Source organism: Parambassis ranga, chromosome 18, assembly GCF_900634625.1.
Source record: "Parambassis ranga chromosome 18, fParRan2.1, whole genome shotgun sequence".
NCBI lineage: Eukaryota > Metazoa > Chordata > Actinopteri > Ambassidae > Parambassis > Parambassis ranga.
The window spans coordinates 6,044,719-6,058,260 of record NC_041038.1 but is presented as its reverse complement, the minus strand read 5'-3'; the positions used below and the strand labels follow the sequence as shown (position 1 = coordinate 6,058,260).

The following is a 13,542-nucleotide window of genomic DNA, read 5'->3' as shown; positions in this document are numbered from 1 at the left end:
GACTCGCGCCTGTGCGTGTGCTCAGGTGAATAGATGGGGGCGGGGGGGCGGGGATGTTGCTCTATGACGTATACGGGAATCCGACGCAAGGTGTAACCACGGCCAAACAAAGTGAGACAACGACGGCCACCCGCGGTGTCATCGCTCCGTTTCCATCCGTCGTGTTTATCCTCCACGTTTTCGGCGGCGTCTGGCTCGTGCAGGCGGTGGAATCCTTGACTCCATCAGTCTTTCTTACTGCGCCGTCGGTCACGCGCTCCCACGTGCACATAAGCACGTTCGTACAGCTTCAGCTTGACGAGAGGCGGCAGCGAACGCGGCTGTTCGGGAGGACGACGGGCGTTTGACTTTGTGTGCTTAGTCACAGTGTTTGGCCTGAGAGGCGCCGAATGGAGCAGGTGCGAGGGAAGCTGTGAGCGGGAGCAGAGAACAGGAAGGAGATAGCTGGGGGTACCGCTGGAGCAGATGATGCTTATTTGCCGCAGGCCCCGCCATCGTGAAATTGGATACCGACTTGCGGCGGATGGGGTGATCGAGCTCCCTGCTCCGCCGGGGAGGTCCCTGCCTTCGGACGTTACCGGGGTGGGAGCTGCCTGTGCCCGGTTCTGAGGAGGAGGAAGGAGTGGCAAGAAAGAAAATGCAGACGGAGGAGGAGACGGCCACCGCAGAAGAGCCCATTTTGGAGGACGGGTCGGGACGAGAGCAGGTGAGGAAGGACATTTCTCTCTTGTCTCGCTTCACATGTTTGTTTACGCTTGGATGGGAAGAGTCCAGTTAGAGTTGCACAAATTTTACACCTTAACCCAAGAATCACCTTTTTTTTCCCTGTGTCCTTTCTGGTCGTTCCTAAACAAACCAATTCCATGCATCGGTTACTTCAGTGCATGTGTGTGTGACATACTCCTGTGCTTTCTTTGGTGAAACATGTCATTGCTTCTCTCTTCAAAGTCCTTCGTGTCTGGTGCACAAGCAAGGACACGGAGAAGGACTTTGGCTTTCTTATGAATGGAGCTGAGGCTAAACAGTAGAGGAGGGGAGGGAACTCTAAATGCCAGTGTGTTGAAGTCACAGTATTGATGGGAAACGTCTGTCTGACAAGGCTTCTGCGTGATGTGTTCCTCTGGGGAGAGATGCTCTCTTCAGAACAGTACAGCTCTTCCACCTGGTAGCTGTCACTGCTGAAATAGATGGTGACATCACAGTTTATCCACACACCCACCTTAAAACCGAAATTACACAGTGACACATGATGTGAGTAAAATCACAGAATAACACCTTCCCAGCATGTTTATTAAAAGAACTGCAGCCATATGTGCTTCTGTGTAACCATTCAGCAGTGTGTTTTCTTCTGATAACAACCTCAGTGAAGAGACTTTTGTCATTGGACACATATCAGCAACCTTCACTAAAGCTTATATTCTGGTTCTGAGGAGCTAAATAGAAAGTCCTTACAAAGCAGCATATTGTCCTGTCTAAGACTATGCTGTAAAGAGGGTCAAACACAAGACATTCACATAAGTATTATGTGAAATAAGTTTCAAGCATGTTATGTGATAGATGAAAAGTCAGGTGCCTTGCTATATTCTCAACACCCTTCATAGAACAACATTACTATGCATGTGACTAAATTCATATTGATAAAATAATAAAGGCATCTTGTTCCTGTGGATTGACACACGGAGCTTTCACAGAGCACAGTGAGATGTTTGCTGCATGGAGCTATGGGCAGAAACGTGCCTTGTGTTTGCAGCACTCAGAGGTCAGGTGAGACAGAGTTCCTACTTTGTATGCAAATACTCCTTTCTCATCTTTGGCTGCAACCAGCAGGTATTTTAGCTGTTTATCAATATAAGTCAATCAGCCAAAATACTGCAAATCAGAGGTAATTTATTCATCTGTCAATATTTTTGTTGATTAACCAACTAATTGTCTCTAGTTAACTTTAAACATCATGCCTGAGTGGCTTTAGAGCAAGAAACAGATGTTTTCTTTTATAGTGGTAAAAGGATACCTTACTTGTACAGCCTCTTTTGTAACATACAATACTTGCTTGAACAAGTAATGACTACTGAAACTGACAGTAAGGACACAATTAAACATTTAGCACTTGTGTAGTGGTAATTTAAATCCCTAGGTGCACAATTTGTTTAATTACTAAGCCTGTTAGATCACAGGCTTTCACTTAATTCCACATTTCTCCTGTATCTGTATCTGTATCTGTGCCTGCAGTGAACACAGTCCAGTGTAATGCAATGAGTTCAGCCTGCATCTGGCTCCATTACCCCTTCTCATCATCCCCTCTTCCTCTCCTTCCTGTTTTTTAGATGTGCCTTGTGGACTTTACAGCCTCCTATCTCGCTGTCCTTGCATACTCATTTCCCTTAACTTCAGTTCCTCTCTGTCTCACATGGCGTGCAAGCTGACACAAGGATTATTATGAATGCAATTTGCAGTTGCATGATGAATATTGAAAGTCCTGATTTATCTCCTTCGACTTTTTACATGGGTTTGTTATATTTCCATTAGCAGGACATCTACTATAAAAAAATCAAATGTAAACACATATAATTTTTAATTTAGCCAGCAATTTGACTGGCATGATGTAGCAGGCCAGTGTGTAGACCAGTTATTAGATTGAGATACTTCACTGTCACATACTTGTAACAACACTTAAATGTGTACTGACACCAATAAGAGAGCAAATGCTGTTGTGTTAACCAGTTACTTCACTGAGAGTGATGACATTTGCGCCTCATTCATGGATAATTGTCACTGCTGCAGTGTTTAGCTTTATGATTGTAAGCATGATGACACATTGCTACTACATCAAGTTCTAACAATTTATTTGTCATTGCAGCAGAAACCTGACATCCCCAAAGGACACAATTTTAAACAGTACACCGCAGGCATCAACGGCACATTTTTCCTTTCCTCACTTCCTCACATCATTTGCCACCCACATGCAAGAAATGCTAATTATAGCTGCTCCAGTCACACCTAACCAGCTGAATCAGTCAGAGCTGAGACAGAGAGAGAGAGAGAGACACATTAGCTCACAGAAGGATGTAAAGTCTTTGCACATACATAGAATTTAATTTAATTTAAATTGGACTTTCAAAACTGTTAATGTGCAGTGGGCGGATGAATCAAAACGCACTGCTTCAGTGGGTTAAAACAAAATAATATGTCAAGGATGGAGAGCTCTGGGCTTTTTGTTAGACAGCTGTCAGGCAGTCCAAACTTTCAGTATGAAAAAACAAAAGCCCACACCCTCCAGTCTAGTTCATATAGTTTTTTTCATAATGATGTCAAGGAGACAGAGGTTTGCTTTTGATCTGTTGCAGCTAGACAGAAGTGAAGCTTAACAGATGTTTCTCTCACAGAAACCGCACAATGACACAACCTTTTTTTTTTTTGCAGCAGGAACTGTTGTATTGGCATCCCTGACCTGCAGCTATTGCATTTAACTTGTGTCCGCCCCTTCTGATAGTTAGATTAACTATGTAGTGTCAATCCTTGACTGTAGACCAACCTGCAATCCAGGCCTGCGGTTGGGACTTTGAATGATCAGAGAGACTGGAAAATTACAGTCAATTCTAGCTAGCTGCTCATTAGACATCACTGCGCCAACTCCAGCAAAACTGTGCAATACAGAAAAAAATTACATGGACTGATAGGCTTCATCAACACTGTGTGATTGTCTATGAATAGGGCCTGAGGCATTGCATTGACTATAGCTTTAAATAGGCGTTTTGATCAGACCCTGTTTTCTAAGTGCACATGAGGTATTCAGGGAAGTGTTGCACTAACTGAGAGTAATTCAGAATACACAGAATCAAATATATTGATTGCTGTTTTGGTGTACTGGTCACATGAAGTAGATTGGGTATTAGCAACAAATCCACTATTAGAAAAAAAAACTGTGCTGATCAGTGATTTCAAGCAGTGACAGATTTTATTTTTGTTAAAAAAGTAGTACTCTGGTGGTGGGATGGCTTAAAATTACATAAACAGTGAAGGTGTTAGTGGGAGCTTTTCTTGTTTCAGTTCAGTCTTGTGGACAAAGTGGCTCTTATGTTTGTATGCATTGTTGCTTAATGTGGAACTTGACTCTCCATTAGCCGCTTATGTGATAATTCCAGTCCTATTACTGGAAACTGCTGACAGTGGGCAGAGCACTGAAATATTTCCTCATTCACCAAGTTCAGAGTGGACCGAGCTGTTTGTGGTGACTCAGTGACAGCACATTTTAGGGTGTCTTGTCTCCACCTGTGGGAAAGAGAACTGCTCATACAGACAAAAACTGATTGGCATAAGTGCATGCAAGAAGAATTTGACTCCTGTCTTTCCCGTGCTGGCCTCAGGCTGTAGTTGCTTTAGAGTTGTGATGAAATTACGAGGTCCAGGTCTCAGCCAGTTTTTTTTATATTGTCTGAATAATAACGTTTATTTATAAAGAGATAATTGGTAGGTCGAGATATTTTAGAGCCAACATGACAAAATAGAATGGAGAGTCAGGAAGGGATATGGAAGGACAAAATAATAGATTTTGTCAGGAGAGTTCCCTGGAGAGAGGTGCAGACTGTCACTGTTGCCATCTCTTTAGTGTCACCCCCCCTTTTTTTGCTTCCCTTCATACTTGCATTCATGAAAAGTTCATGACCGTTTCTCTCTCTCTACCCTCCCCCCTCCTCACTGTCTCTCTCTCTCTCTCTCTCTCTCAACTACACTTTTAGCTCAATCAATCCACTTAGAGTCAGACTTTCAAAGAGGATGTAACGGAGGAGACATGGGGGTGAGGATGAAAGGGGGAAGAGAGACTGAGGTTGGGTTTGGAGAGTAAATGCTAAGAGGTGGGAGGGAAGCTTCGGGGAAGGAGGGTTTAAAGAAAAGATTACATAACAATAAAAGGAAGAGGGCGTTTAAAGAGGAGGAATTCAGGATGTAGAAAAAAAAAGATTTGAAATCACTACCGCTGATAATTTTCCTTTTTTTATAACCTATTTTTGGATCGGGAAGTCTGCAGATAGAGGGGTGTGTGCGGTGGAGTGTAGGTGCCCTTCACTCTGCCTTGGTGTACAGTAGTAAAAAAATGTAAGGCTGTCTGTGTCTGTGTGAGATGCAGACAGCCAAATATGCTAGCAAATAGCTCTATTGTGGCAGACAGGGAGACAGTGAAGGAGATGAGTGTGTGCACGTAGAAGAGAGTGATGAAGAGAGAGGGAGAGGGGCTTGTCTCTGTTGGATAAATGGAGGGAGGGATGTGCTGACAGGACAGGCGGACTTGACTGAGAGAAGGAAAGGACACTGGTGTCATCCCATCTGATTTTTGTGTCATCTGCTTTGCAGCTCTTTTGCTTTGTCGCATTTAGCATTCAGGAGAACAAAAACAAGTATAGACACAATTAAACACATACGAGTCTGTACCCATGTGTGTCAACTGTGACCCTCTCTCTCTTCCTTTCTATGACATGTAACAACATAATACACAGGTTGTCTTTTCTTTTGGCACAAGATGTCTGTCCCACCCGCACGCACACAAATTGCAGGAGCTCTGATATGCCGCTGATGTTGGAGTGAAGTCACTTGGCTAGAGAACAGTCTAGAAGCATCGTTCTCAACTAAATTATTCACATACACTCAGCTGGCTGAATTACAATGCTGAAAATGTGCATGCTGTGGCGTGAGTATAGATAGAGAGATGGCAGGTGAGGGAAGTGGGGCCACATTAGAATGTCTGTTCATCTGAAGCTTGCGTGTGTTTGAGTGCACTGTAATATGATGTGCTTATAGGGTGAGTGAGGCTGTGTGCACTTAGTGAGTTGCAAAAACGTCGTGTGTGTCTCATACGCAGCACTTATCCTATGATGGCTATGAGGCTACGTAATGCATTCCTTTGTGTGTTCGACCTCAGCTTACACACTGGGTCAGAAATATGACACTGTTTACCAAACAGGAAGATTGTGGTTATAAGAGCCTCACCAGATCACCAGGTACAGAAAAACAGTTTGTCTTACAACCATTGCTGCAACCGTTTTCACCTGTCAGTCATTATTAAATATTAACAGTATGAGGAATAGTGTATTATATTGCTCAGCTGCATTTAAAATGTGTAAGTTTTTTTTAAACTTCTAGGCTAATAGCTGTTAGTACTGTTTCTTTACTTCTTCTCAATGTCATCCTTTTTTTCTGCAGCAAAGGCCAGTTCAACAGTCTCTGGCCTCCTCGTTGTGCCGGGAGTCCCACTGGAAGTGCCTCCTTCTGACCCTCCTTATGTATGGCTGCTTTGCCACGCTCGCCTGGTGTGCTCTCTGCCGCGTACGTGTTCTTGGCTCCTCCTCCGTCCCGCTTGGTACTGGCGAGGATGCCACCTCGGTGGACTACTACGACATCCCGTACTTGGAGAGCCCATGCTCTAGCGGTTATGTCTACATCCCACTGGCCTTCCTGGCGATGCTTTATGTGGTTTACCTGGTGGAATGTTGGCACTGCTTTTCCAAGACAGCCATGCTGGCTCATGCAGAATTCCAGGTATCTGTCAAAGAATGGAAATTAGCCATGTCTTCATCCTAAATATGGCTATTGGTTCACTTGTTTGTTGTTATACTTTGTTTTCAAAATCCCTAAAATCTTTGAATCAATAAAATAATGGTATAACAGCTGTACAGGAAGTGTACACAAACATTATAACGCTAAACAAACTTTAAATATTTTATGAGGAGAGAACGCCATTTTACTACTTCTTTTGTGACTGTGGGAAAAATAATACTAATCATGAGGAAATGAGCTGACCTTGGAGCATCATTCTATTTTTGCTCTATTCCGGTCTGCTATTAGTGTATTGTCTGCATTCCAGGAACATATTGAACAGTTGTTCCCCTTTGTGAAGCTACAAATTGTTTTTTTAGTTCATATAGAGAATAAAAAAAAGTCATACATAAGCCTTGGTGAAGCTTGTTGTGCACCAGATTGTGAAAACTTTAACAATGGGAAGTTAATTGATTTGGTTCTGCTTGTACTACCAAAGCAGGAATATTTCCCATTTCATGATGTAATGTTTGGTAGTTGTGGAAACATTTTTTTTTAATGACAACTCTTCATTTTCAGGAGGTGTATGAGCGTGTGCAGAGACTTCAGCAGGCCACACCCTGTATATGGTGGAAAGCCATCAGCTATCACTATGTGAGGAGGACCAGGCAGGTGACAAGATACCGCAATGGAGATGCCTACACGACCACGCAGGTCAGGAGAAACCTTCTAAAACACACACACACTTAACACTTTCTCTTAGTTTCACCTGTACACTCTAAAATTACAATGCAGTTTTATATCTGTCATAACTGCTATGCAAATCTTAATTTCTCCTTTAGTGAAATATTGCGGAGCTGTGTGCAAACAGCTGTGTGCAGTAAGAAAAATATCATTCTATTTAGTAAACATGCTTATTTAGGCTGTAACATATGAGTCGAAGTATCTTCCCAGTAACTTAAATCTTCCTTTGTCAAACATCATCGTTCTCCTTCCTCCTCTTCCTCCTCATCCTCTTTCAGGTCTACCATGAGCGTGTGAACACACATGCCTCAAGTTCAGAGTTTGATTATGCCCGCTACGGTGTCAAGGATGTATCCAAGGAGTTGCTGGACCTGCAACTGCACCCTGCTGTTCGACTCCGTTTCACCAAGTGCTTCAGGTAGCTGCAAGGCAACACTTCTATAACCACTTAAATTAAATTAGATCTAGAGTTATTTTAGTTTTTTTAGCTAAAATGGTCTTCAATTAATTTCTTTTCTTCAGTTTCTCCAGTGCTCGAGCTGAAGCTGCCTACCTCACCCAGGTAAGATGTGGCATAATGCAGGAACTTATTAGCATTTCCTTTCGATGGTTTTTCCAAAACAATACTGAATTACCATTTATTTATTACGTCAGATGTTATTCTGTTGTCCTTTTCTGTGATTGCAAGCGAGCACGCTTCTTCGGGGAGAATGAGGGACTTGATGACTACATGGAGGCCAGGGAGGGAATGCACCTGAAGAACGTGGATTTCCGTGAACACATCCTGGCGTTTCCAGATCCAGCTCATCCGCCATGGTTTTCGAGGCACAGGGTGTTTTGGCTAGCTTCTGCTTTCCTCCTGTCATGGCCACTCCGTGTTGTGTCAGAATATCGCACAGCATATGTCCACTATCATGTGGAGAAGCTCTTTGGGGAGGATGAGGATGCCGGTGGAGGCGGAGGAGTTGGTGGAGGAGGGCTCGGGGGAGGTGGAAGGGGGGATGGGGTTGAAAGAGGGACCGAGAATGGAATCCATCCAGGAGGGATTGGGGTTGGAATTGGCCTGAATGGAACAAGCTATAGAGCCATCTCTCGTGTCAACACAGTGGACATGACAGAACTGGAGTGGCACATCCGCTGTAACCAACAGATGGTTCCAAGCTACTCTGAGGCCCTCCTTATGGACTTAGACACAAGTGGGGGGACAAACCCTACAGTCTCTACTCCCATCTCTGGGCCTCCAGGCATCACTCCCAGCCAGGTGTCCAACCCACCTCCTCTGGCTCTGCCTGTGGTGTTTAACTCAGCTTACCTCCTACAGAGCTGTCCTCGATGCCGGAGGACCACATCCAGTGCCAGTCTTCCCTCCAGGTTGAGAGCCCCAATGGGAACCACAGCCCTGCTCAATGCTACTGTGGCGGGGATCAGGGCAGCAGGGCAAGGAGGTGGAGGTATAGGAGGAAGACTGGTTCTCAGTCGGAGCGGATTCTCTCTAGGGAGACTTGGAGGTGGGCGCCAGAATAACCTGTTTCATTCAAGAAGCATGGGGGGAGGCCTGGGAGGAAGTAGAGAAGATGGAGGAGGAAGTGGGGGAGGAGGAATCAGTGGGGGTGGGGGAGGTGGGGGGTTCCTGGGGTTAGGCACAAGACAAGTAAATGAGGAGACCAGAGCAGTGCTTGAAGGTGAAGGTGATGAGGATGAGGAAGAGCAGGAGGAGGTGCAGCAAAGCGAAGACAGAGGTAGAGGAGGGAGAGAAAGGGATGAAGAGGCAGAGCAGGACAGTGGAACAGGAGGAGAGGCGAGGGAAGGTGAGAGGGATCGACCTCCGTCCTACCAGGACGCATTCTTCTTTCCTGTCCTCATTATACACGGAGAGGAGAGCTGCCATGCTGGAGATGACATGTGATTTAAAAAAAGAAAAACACACACAGCAAGAGCTGAAAGAGAAAGTTTGGACAGACGCTGAGGGAGATGAAAGAATGCACTGCAAGAAAGAAAAGAGCAGACACACACAGAAAGAAGAGAGGAATCAGTCAGAGCCAAGGGAAAGAGGTAAGAATAGATCAGTGAGAGACAGATACTAACAGGAAAACAGGATGAAGGGTAGAAATGGACTGCAGTTAAAATTAGTGAATAAAGACCCAGATAGTAAATGCAGAGCATACTGCTACTGATAGCTCTGTTTAGAGCACGAAGCAGCCAGATAAGACAGAGTCTAAAGAAATGGGCGAAGGTAAGAAAACCCTTAGACTTATAAACCTAACTGCACAAAGAGAGAGAGAGAGAGATCAGTTACTAAAAACTTAGGATTGTCTGTTTCCAGATATATCTATGCAGGAACAGGAGTGGGAGGGCTAGCAGGCCTAAAGATAGCAGCATGGACAGCAGTGGAGAGACACTGAGCCAGCTGAATGGTAGTCGGTTTTCAAACCTATTTGACACATTCTTAAAAACTACCACAAAGAATGATCAAAAAGATCAAGAAGAGGAGCAAAACTGATTCAGGTTATCTATCACAGCATACTCTAAACATCAATCCTGAATCTAATCACAAATCCAAGTCTTATAATATTTACTGTCACACTGCATCTGAGTAGAGTCCATAACAGTGGGCAGTGCCAATAAAAAAAAGGGAGAATCATTGATTTCTTTCTCATCCTGTCATGCTGCCATACGCTTTACTCCACCATTAGCTTCCCCACCACTCTATCCATTACTGTGATGGAGCTGAAAAAAAAAACGGCCCATAAAAGTAGAGCAATTGCCTCCTCTACTCCTCAGCTTCTCCAGAAAATTGTATAAGTGTGAATCTGAGAAACACATCACCTTTCTCACAGATAACACTGTGAAGGGTGTTGTACAAAATAGCATCTTTCATAAACTTCCACCCCCCTTTCTCCTACGCCGTTTCCCCTCTTCTGCTTTTTGTTAGTGGAGGTTATATGATACATCTCTCTGTGCTCCTGGAGATGCTCAGATCACATTTCATCTCAGCCGATTCCATATATCATATCTCCTCTAAGCTGAGGTTCCTCCCTGAGGCTCACATTTTATAAACTAGATATTTCCCACGTATATACGTTTTTTTTATGACCTCTATACCTTCATATTTGGAAAAAAATGGAATTTGATCTGAACAAATTATGTGTGTAGACGAAGATATAAGTGCAATGCACAGAGGAGCAGAGACAGAAATAGCTATTAAAGATTCTGAAAGGTTGCTAGCACAGGGTGTTAGCTAGATTTCATGGGTGTAGATGTGGTATAACACTTTTCCTCCTAAAGACAGGCCTGTACCATAAAAAGAAAAACAAAACATAACCAGAAAATCCTCCAATATCAATATACTATATATGTGTTAAGGCATGTCTCAACATTAAATTTGGACTGCATGGAAAGCAAAACTCAGCTGGCATTCTTGTACTTTAAAAAAAAAAAAAACAAGAAGAAATCTGACTTTTGATTGCTTTCTATGTTTAGTGCAGACAACAAAACTTGCTGATGATAATTTAATGTATCAAAATAAAAGCCTCTGTGTGATTACAGCGATGAATCATTTTCAGCCCTGATAGAATATCTCTGGCCAGGTTGTGCCAAGCTGCTACCTCCTCCCTGCTAATAATGCTCTCTGAAACAATGCCTCAGTATAAAATGTTTGCTGGCATACAGGTGCATGTAGCTATTGATAGCTATGTAGCAAATGTTGCTAAATGCAGTGGCAAAAAGCGATCCATGATCAACACAAATTCAGATATTTTAGACACATGCAGACATGAATCCTTGGGGTTTATCTCTGCCCTACTTTGGAGTTGGTATGTTTTCCTGGAAAATGAGCCCAGGAGAGGTAAAGCACACTAAACCTGATAGAGTAGCCAGAAACCGTAAGGTGAACATTTCTTAGACCTTTCTGACAAAGTTAAGGTTACTTAAACCACTATTTGATGTCATAAGGGTCTCCCTCGTTCTCTCCCTGCTTACTTTTGACGTGACGATAAAAAGCACATTAGAAGAACAAAGTTCAAGAGAAGATAGCCAAGGAGTTTCCTGAGCAAAAGTGATGCTGGACAGACTCTATGAATGGTAGAGGTAAAGGACCACACATGGTCAAACAAATACGGATGTTGTGACATCCAACCTGGATTCAGCAGCAGAGACGGCAGGGAACGTTCTCTCAGTGCAACTTTCTGGAAAGTAGAGCATGACTGATGACCTGGTTTGGTGTTAGAGGACACGCACATGCACACACACACATTCACAGGCACTGATTCTGGCTCACGGATCGTCTGTAGCTTTTGGGGGCATCAAACTGAACTGGGCACAAGGAAATTAATGGAAGACAAAAGCTTGACTGAAGAACTGGAAAAGACTAAAAATGTCAGATTAAGACAATTATTTTTACATAATCAATCATTATCTCTTGACTTGTGGATAGAACAATCTCCATGTATGTCCCTAAACAAAAAGAAGCACTAAAAAGCACTGTACACACTTGTTTGTTTATATATTTACAAAATCATGTTGATTTCACAAATTTTCTATTTCTTTAGCTTCAAGATTTCTGCTAAGTGTGTAGTTTTGTTCATGTAGCAAACTAAATGAGAAAATTAGAAATCAACAGAACCTCAGAGTGGCTATAGGGAGGAAGTCTGAATTTGTTAATATGAGTTAATATGTTCCTGCTTTTTTAAGAAAGGCAGGGAATATTTACAAAATTCCTGGATCAGGCTAAATTTGACAGAACTTATGGTTCATGGTAGCAAATGAATCACAATCTGATTCTGAACATACAATAGCACTATGATTGTTGTGTATATATGACCACTCCTGGGCTCTGTAGAAATCAGTAAAAGAAGATGAGATCTAATTTAAAATCTGACTCTGTCTTTTAACAAAGCAAGAACATATGTTTCAGCCTGTAATTTGCTGATTTTGTATCATCTGCATACTTGAGTACACATTATTTAAGGTGCTTTTAAGTGATGTCTATAATCCAAATGCCTTTGTCACCTTTAGAAATGTCTTTGTTTGGTTTCATTTTAACTGGTACGCTCTGGTCAGTGAATTTCAGTTATATCTGCTTGCAAGTCTTTGTTGCTGTGTTCCACTTACATGTGTTATCACTGGGTATTTATATGCTGTTTTAGTATCTCAGACTGTGTCAAAAGTGTGACAGATGCTTCAGGTGTGCCAAGAAAACTTTGTGCCCATGATGTCTTACATTAACACACACACAAACACACACACGCGCTTGCATGTTTAGTCACAGCAGTAAAAACAGCCATTATAGGAGCTTATTTTAGACTAGAGTGACATTAATCCCCAAACCCATATTCACCCCAAACACGCAGGCTTAACACACACACACACACACACACACACACTAAAAGCATGGAACTGCTGCTACGTTGCCTTCGTGTCCCAAGTTGCCAACTTTTTTGCTCAGGATTTCAGTTAATGCTGCATTCCTGTGTAAACACAAGCTCACATTCATTAACATGCCAAAGCTAAAGAAAACAGAAGAAAGAATGAAAAGCATTACAGAGAAATGCCTACACTTAGACACATGCACACACGTTAGCGGCCGGTATCTGCACCAGGTGCTAGAGTAGGCTGTGTTTTTACATGACATCACAACAGGGTGGATTTACTCAATTTAATATAGCAACATAGTGTAAGTTATAGCCAACATGCACTGTTGTGTTTATTTATGGTCTATATTTTGTACATTGACTGAGGTGCCGTTCATGTTTGAACCCACCCTGAATGTTTTCAATACGTTGTGGTGCGTTTGGCCAAATGTGGCAAACTGAGATTTTGTCCATTAGATGGCAGCAAAGCCTTATGTAATGTGACGTTTCACTGCATTTAGAGGGTAGCCCGACAAGTGATCAGACAGGCTAGAAAACAGCAGCTGCTGTCCTGTCCGTCACAGGTTGAGTCTTAAGCAAGTTACACAGCTGCACACACCAGTCTGCCTGGTGCTTTGACATCACTGTTGGAGACACCGATGCAGTCTGACATGCATTTATCACCACTCTTGTATTTTTTCTTTTAACTGTAACTGAATGTGTTGCAAAGCAGTTTTGCCCATATCTCTGCTTGCTGGCTCGACTTGTATATTTTGCTAAGCAGCTTTCTGAACTTATAACCATGAGCAATGGGAGCTTCAGCCACTGGAATGATTGCACTGTTAATGTAAAGACAATTCACACTTAGTGACTGATCTCCCATTTCCACTGCTTAACTCAATGCCTGGCTACATCGCTCTGT

The 13,542-nt window shown here is 43.0% G+C and overlaps 1 protein-coding gene across 1 annotated transcript; it reads left to right on the top strand.

The window, feature by feature from the left end:
• Nucleotides 1-332: 332 nt before the first annotated feature.
• On the top strand, nucleotides 333-13,301 carry LOC114450760 (transmembrane protein 151A). The gene is made up of 6 exons (XM_028429122.1): nucleotides 333-706; nucleotides 6,196-6,531; nucleotides 7,108-7,242; nucleotides 7,551-7,690; nucleotides 7,795-7,834; nucleotides 7,961-13,301. Exons 1-6 carry the CDS (start codon nucleotides 638-640, stop codon nucleotides 9,176-9,178), a joined length of 1,938 nt encoding a protein of 645 aa, XP_028284923.1. The 5' UTR covers nucleotides 333-637; the 3' UTR covers nucleotides 9,179-13,301.
• The last annotated feature ends 241 nt before the right edge of the window (nucleotides 13,302-13,542 follow it).

Bases quoted from the DNA above. Each gene is read 5' to 3' on its own strand.
- LOC114450760 (XM_028429122.1), top strand. From the start codon at position 638: ATGCAGACGGAGGAGGAGACGGCCACCGCAGAAGAGCCCATTTTGGAG. The intron at 6,532-7,107 runs GTATCTGTCAAA...CTTCATTTTCAG, and splicing joins TGGCTCATGCAGAATTCCAG to GAGGTGTATGAGCGTGTGCA. The intron at 7,835-7,960 runs GTAAGATGTGGC...TGTGATTGCAAG, and splicing joins AAGCTGCCTACCTCACCCAG to CGAGCACGCTTCTTCGGGGA.